The sequence below is a fragment of the Staurois parvus genome, unplaced genomic scaffold (genome assembly GCF_062004578.1).
Source record: "Staurois parvus isolate SC_StPar_1 unplaced genomic scaffold, SC_StPar_1.0 ptg001162l, whole genome shotgun sequence".
NCBI lineage: Eukaryota > Metazoa > Chordata > Amphibia > Anura > Ranidae > Staurois > Staurois parvus.
This window is the reverse complement of record NW_028318958.1, coordinates 933,468-940,641: the sequence shown is the minus strand read 5'-3', so window position 1 is coordinate 940,641 and position 7,174 is coordinate 933,468. Positions and strand designations below refer to the sequence as shown.

The following is a 7,174-nucleotide window of genomic DNA, read 5'->3' as shown; positions in this document are numbered from 1 at the left end:
AAGTTGGAGCTGGATTGATGAAGAATACTGTTTGTCGATGGTTAAATCCATGCGTCATAGAATGCAAGCTGCTATTAAATCCAGAGGTGGTGCAAGTTTGGAGTGCTGCGCACATAAACAGTACAAAAGGGACACAAAGCAGCTGTCAATCACAGCTGTTGAAGAGGAGAAGGGCAGTGGCTTTTGCTCCGTGTCCCTTTTTCTGCTTCTTCTGAATGGCTGCACATAGTTTTTGTGCTTGGCTGCGAGTTTTAGGCTCAGTTCTCATCTGTGCACGCGTTTGCGTGTGCAGATCGCAAGCTAGAGCAGCCCATTCATTTCAATGGACTGCCCTACCCACAAGAGACATGGGGAAAGAATCCCTGACTTTTTTTTTTTCCCAATTGCACTGCACCAAACTACATAGTGCTGTGGCACTATGCAGTTTGGCGCACATTAAAATGTGCTGCGATTGTTGATGCGTGGGGGTGACATTAAGAATTAATGGCACCCCTGCACATCTGATAATGTGCAGCACGTTTCACATGCAGAGATGTGAACCTAGTGTTAATCTCAGCAGCACGCATTTCCAACACCCCATAGGTCCTGGTGGCACAGGGAGCAGACAAAGAACAGCAAGAAGCAGCGCAGTTGGGGAACAGTTTACAAAGAAAGCTTCAAGGAGGAAATGTATTTAAAAAACATCAAATATCTGCAAGTTATAACATTAGAATCTGATTTCCTGAACCATCCAGGAAGTACTGGGATCCATCACAGCGGGTACGGCAGGACCAGACCGGCATGTCACAGTGGTGTTTTGGACTTGATGAGCCTTTTATCTTCTACCTTTGAGTTGCCAATTTGTTGATTATTAAAGTCTGTGCTTTTATGTTACACTCAGAAGGTCCTGCTTCTCGCTCTTCCTTATATGTTGCAGAGTCCCTTCTAGCTCTTTCTGCAAGCAACAGCCACTGGGTCAAGCATCTAAACCAACTGGATCATTATAGACATTCCCCAGATAGACCAGCATGTAATACCCTTTGGACAAACCTTGGACTGCTTTCTGTAGAGTGCGCCAGAACCAGCTCTTTTTTACTAGTGTATACCAGTAGCGGTGTGTCATGGCGTATTATGTACGCCCAGTGTGCAGCTAACCATCTTGGGACCCTCATATATTAGAAGCATGTATAAATTATGAACATGAACAGAGGAGCATTGCAACGTACAATAAGATCTTCCTGGAAACAAACCGCTTAATTCCATATTTTATTGTTTTTGACAAGCATTTACAACTTTTCATTCATAGACCTAAAAACATAAAAATAGACCTTCTTTCAGCTTATAAAAGAAATATATAAGAACATTTGACATCGACATGTCATGACAATATGTACATATAACGGTACCGAGAAAAGCACCAGAAATTCCAGTTGTTCACAATGGACCATATCTCAGCTTGGAACGGTACACCACAGGACTGTCTCTGAATATTGTGTTGAGGGGGGGCGTACACTAGTGAACCGCGCATGGCATAGTATGACAATAGAATTACGAAAAGAAGAAAAAAAATATCTGGTCAGAAGCTTTTGCTCATGGATTGCAAGATTCACTGTCACATTAACCAAAATAAGTTGTACTAGGACTGCAAAGCGTAGCAAGATTACTTCCTCACTTTTACACGTCACAATGGAACCATAGCTAGCATTGTGAATATTGACTTTAAAATCTTACCGTTCCAGGAAAGACCAGGAAAAAAAAGCTAGAAACAAAGGTTTTCACTTTCTGTGAGGCCCCCGGCACAGATCTTAAGTAGCTGTTTCCACCACGTTATCACAACATGAAGATGTCAAACTCTTTTCACAACATGAACGTGTCAACGTTCAACGTACTGCAGTTAAAACTTTATTAAAAATATAGTGGAGCTCATGTAGTTTGGTGAATAGGGTGGGGGAAGGTTCAACATAAAATTAAGAGCAAGTTCATCTAAAACTTTCATATTGCTTTTGGATGGAAGCCAGTGGGTTATATAACTAACCGACTTCTTTGGGCGTTTAGCAGCGTTAGCCCCTTCAGCGTTCCTGACCTACCATTGCCACACCTATTAGTAGGTGCCACACTCTTGTTGTGGGATCTAACAACTGAATATATTTGAAGGAAATTCCACCAGATGGATCATTACACCCTTTTTTGGCATTGTAATAGCCATGATTGGGAATGTCTAGTGAGGACACCTTGCTGAGTCCCTGAGAAAAAAAAAAGGAAAATAAATAGAGGAAGAATCAACCTAGAGACGACCACCTAAAATGGATATTAGCTTGGAATGGTCTTTAAAAAGGTAGTTCTAATTTGTCTGCTAAAAGTTCCAACAACAGTTTCTCTGGAAAAAAGATTGTATAGATTTACCTCTCCTGCCACAAGCCTACTGATCAGACTGTTTAGGAACCAATTCTTCTTTGAAAGCTGGATTCTTGGTTCCTCCCTCCCCCACACTTTGCTCAGTGGTTCAGTCCACCAACCCCTACCCCAATGTGGTATTTAGTGACATGTCTATGGGAAAAAGCCACTGAGCCCAGCAGGAAACCATCAACAAGACACTTCAAAGACAGTTTTTGAAAAAAATTGGTCAAGCAGTAGCAGGGCGGGTGGCAGGAGAAGAATTGACTTATCTTCTTTGCATGGAAATTATTTTTGGGGAGTATCATATGAAAACAAAGTCACTTTAAGTCATCTCCTACCAAAGTACCTGGGATTTACTGGTATTGAGCTGCAATTCAACACAAGTGCCACCTATTTTGTGGCCCTGCAATACAATCATACCCTTACATTTTTTGAGCCAGAAATGTTTTATTCTAGTATTGGATTGAGTGGGAAAACATCTGAACCCTTGTTGGGTTTTTATTGCTATCTGTGGCTCCGTCCACTTCCTGTCCTGCTGACAACAGCGCCACAAAACAGGAAGTGGGGGCAATACTGAAACAGATTTGTCCAGCTCCCAAGGCAAGAATGAGGCACAGAGCTCTTCCCCTGCTGCTAATGTATGATGTAGCATGGTTGTACCTCCCTACACCCATTCTCTGACCCCTTGCTCCAGCTGTCTATGGTTGGTACAGAGTGTACACTGCACATGCATGGCCAGTTGCTTGCTTTCTCACAGCTAGAAGTTATTTGCAAGATGTGTTTTTCATGTCAGCTGTGGGTGGACTGGGTGAAGAGTGGTCATGTTGGAGTGCATAATGACAGCAGTAGCTGTAAGAGCAGACCTGAAAATGCCAGTCACTGGAGCTGCCTGCAATGAGGGGCTCCCCCTAGGTGCTGCACCAGGGGCAGCTGTCCCTTCTGCCCACCCCTTGTCCTGGCTCTGAGTGAGGGAAAAGCTGTGAGAGAGATGCAGATAGATGTAAAAATCTGACAGGATTTTTAACATTCCCCCTGTCTACTAAAGAAAAGCATTTTTTTTGTCTTTGTTACTACAGGAGAGTTCCCCTCACTTCCTGTCTGGTGAAACCTTGTCAGCAGAAAGGAAAGCGAGAATACATCTCTCCAACTGAGCCCTGAATAGAAGAAAAAAAAGCAAACCCCCCACCCCCAAAAAAAACCCAGACAGGGATTCTAGTAATTTCCCATTCTTTTACAACTAAGAAAAAGTTTTGGCTTGAGATACACTTTCATATGGTTTTCTGAAGTTACCACTATTTGGAATGGTTGGACTTAAGTCCTTCAAGCAGTGCAAACATCAGGATGAGGGTCCCGAAGGTGCTACAGAAGTAGAGGATCCGGCTGTATTTTTTTATTATTATACAACCTGGACCTTTCGTTTAGAAAGGAAGGATAAAACATACAATAAGTAATGAGATGCCCTATTGGAATGGTTAATGATTGGCTGGGTCTGAACTGGTGCCACTGCTACCAGAATGGAAGAATGACTTAGAAAAATTAGGATATGCTTCCTGCAAAACTATGGATAGCTTTATTTTCCCCAAGCTCTCTGTATTAAATATATATATATGTGTAGAAAACTAGTGTGTCCTATCTCCTAAGAAAGACTAGATTATCTGCTTCTCTGAAGGCTTACAACATAAAATGCCCCATATCCCCTGGTGTCCCTGGATTTAAAAGCTATAAATACAAAAAGGAAAAAATAAAGACCTATAGGCATTTTTTTCAAGTTTTCCACCTCTGTGAAGAGTTTGGCATCATTACAATTTTTTTCAGCTTGACATGTAATTAAAAGTATTTTGTAACATGACTTAAATAACCATCAAATATGCCAAAATTAAAATATAAAATGTAAGACTGGAAAAAACAAAAACGGCTTTTGCTGCACAAATTCCAAACGATCCCTTAAAACACTTTTTTTTTTTTTTGAATACAAAGCTATAGTAGCGGAACATGTTTTTACAGTGATGGGGGGGAAAAAAGGAATATCAACACAACAAATTTCATAAAACGAGGGAAAGTGCAGGGAGCAAAGAACAGAGCGATCACAACATAAGTCCCTCTTTTGTGCTCTCTCTTTACAAGACTCGGCGCTGCCTTGTGTCTTCTTGACCACTTTTGTACATGACCCTTTTTCTGTCCAACCCTGATTGTTTAATAATAAATAAAAATTAATAATAATAATAATAATGATAGCAGCCCCGACCTGCTAGTGACTGAAGGACGCTGGGCTTATGTAACAGGATTCTGCATTTGCGTTTTTGTAACCCAGTACGGCTCTGCAGCCAATTTAGCTGCCAACGTTTTGTGTGCAAGTGTGCAGTCTGGAGGATTACATTTCCACAGTGCATGGAACGCCGTCACCTATTCTGACCTGTACAGAGCGATAAAAGTGACTGTCAGATTTCTGTGTTTAGTTTCCTGGCTGGTACAAAGTCTTCCCGTTTCACCCATATGACTTCTTCGGTGGTGCTCTCTATGCTACCGTTCATTCCAGAAAAGGCAGTCTGTTTCTTGAGCTGGGTCATACGGGAAGCATGAGTGCTCATAGTGTTTTGGACGATGTTATCCAATGGATTGTTGGAGAGGGAAGTGGCTTCGAGCTGGTCGCTTAGATCCTTCTCCATGGAACCACCTTTGATGGACTCACAGTACTCATCATCACTGCTGAGAATGTCTGTTTCTTTCACGTCTTCCTGCTCCTCATATTGGGCCAGGTCAAACTGCTCCTCCACCCAGCGGTCAGTGTCACCGCTATTGTTTGTCTGCTGAGGTGGTTTGGGTTCAGCCTCAGGCTCAGACTCTTTGTCGGGGCTTGTTGAATAAACCGTGTCTGAGTCTATGGTGAAGCGGTTCCTAACGAGGCGTCTTCTCCGGGCAAGAGATCTACTGGGAGCAGAGACTGTACAACAGAAGATCCAATCAGAAAGAGGACATTTTTAAATGAACATTTTTTGTGAAAATTCATTTGTATGTCAAAACAAACATTGTGACAAATCCTACAGGGCCCTTTAGAAAACAGTTAATATATTTGCATTTACAGCCCTTTAGAGATTTATAACCCGCAGCTCATTAATTTCCCAGCAACAGTATAGAATTCAGATCTTGTCAATCATCAAATATGTTCAAAGGGGGCTGACTGAGAAAGGGAAAAAATGGCAAAGATAAACATAGACCTGAACAGGTATCCATGGCAGCACTAGGTTTTAACATCAGAGAAGAGTTCTATTTGAACTTTATGACCTGAGGGCTGTTAGTCGCCCTCTTATGTAAGGGAGAGAAAAAAAAAAACTTGTTTCTTGAGAACCGCTTTCCCATATCAATTGGTTTTAAAAAGGGAACCAGCCATTATGCCAAGCCTGAAGCTGCCATTGTCTGAACTATAAGCTGTATATTATATCCAAGGCCATAACTGTCTCACAGTGATGCTGAATAGCTGCTCCACTGCCCTGAGGCCAGTATGCAGAGAGGCAATCTATGGCAGCCTCTATCAAAGAAATATTTCTTTTTCTCTTTGACAACAGAGATTTCCTTAAATGACAGCTTTGTGAGTTATGGTGAGCTCACACTAGGTGCTGACAGCCTTCATCTAAGACTACCTAGCTCTGCATGCAAAACACTAACTAGACCCATTAGCACCTTATCTAGTACAGCCAAGGCTACTTTGCAGCCTTACAGGCCCATGCTGCCTGTGGATGCAACGTATTGCTTGTTTTGGGGCACAATGCAGCTCTGTAGGACCATATAGAACACCATGCCTAAATATAGTAGAAAACACCTGTTGCAATTCTCCACGGTGGTGAGCGGTCGGTGCACTAGCTTGTAGTGTCTTCCTAGCACCCGAGCAAACATGTAGATGAAAGAAAGCCGACAGCTCAATCTACCACAATAAATGAGTTTATTAATCCAGTTGTGGTACAAAAGAATACAGGGCTTATCCATGTAGGTGTGTCGCCTTAGTTATAGCCATGGCTAGGACTAAGGCTACGTTCACACTAGCGTTGTGTGCAGGTGGCAGAGAGGCGTTTGGGAAGCGTTTTTACCGCTTCCCAAACGTCTCTGCCAATTCTGCACATTACAGCACATGGTGCTGTTCTAACGGGAGCGTTTGCGTTGCGTCGCGGCAAAACAGACGCCTCTGGTTGAGTCAGGAGGCGTTGAAGCCTCCTATTCTAGTCTATGGTGCTGCTCCACAAATGCCCGGCCTGCGTTTGCAGTGCAGTTGCGACGCGGTTGCAGGGCATTTGCGGAGCGGTAACACCATTCAAACTGCATTATAGGCGTTTGTGGGGTGTTTTTAACGCTCGGCAAACGCCTAGCAACCGCCGCTAAACCGCACATGCGGCGTTTGCGGAGCATTTGCCGAGTGTTAAAAAACGCTCCGCAAACGCCAGACCTACGCTTGCCAAGCGCTATAGGGGCATTTGACAAGCGTTGGTAAAACAGCCAAGTGTGAATGAGCCCTAAGTCTACACGTCAAAACACGTAGGCCCTGTATTATTTTGTACCACACCTGGATCAATAAACTCATTTATTGTGGAAGATTGAGCGGTCGGCTTTCTTTTATCTACATACCACCATACCTGCCCAGAACAGGCATGATTTTTGGAAATCTGGCTATGGCAGCATTCAGAACTTGGTAGAAACGTTAGCTAGGCCAAATTACAGTCATGTTGACAGGTTCCCTTGAAATGAAAAAAAGTGAGTCTGTAAGGACTGATGTCTGGTGCTTTTGGAAGTAAAGTGGTCCCTTTAGAGA

General features: G+C 42.9%; 1 protein-coding gene across 2 annotated transcripts in view; it reads right to left on the bottom strand.

The window, feature by feature from the left end:
- Positions 1–1,232: 1,232 nt before the first annotated feature.
- Positions 1,233–7,174, bottom strand: part of TIAM1 (TIAM Rac1 associated GEF 1) — a 575,726-nt gene continuing 569,784 nt past the window's right edge. For both annotated transcript variants that reach the window (XM_089659507.1, XM_089659508.1), the window contains one exon: positions 1,233–5,317. In XM_089659507.1, the coding sequence (XP_089515633.1) occupies positions 4,815–5,317 (503 nt within the window). In that variant the 3' untranslated portion in view covers positions 1,233–4,814. The remainder of the gene's footprint in view (positions 5,318–7,174) is intronic.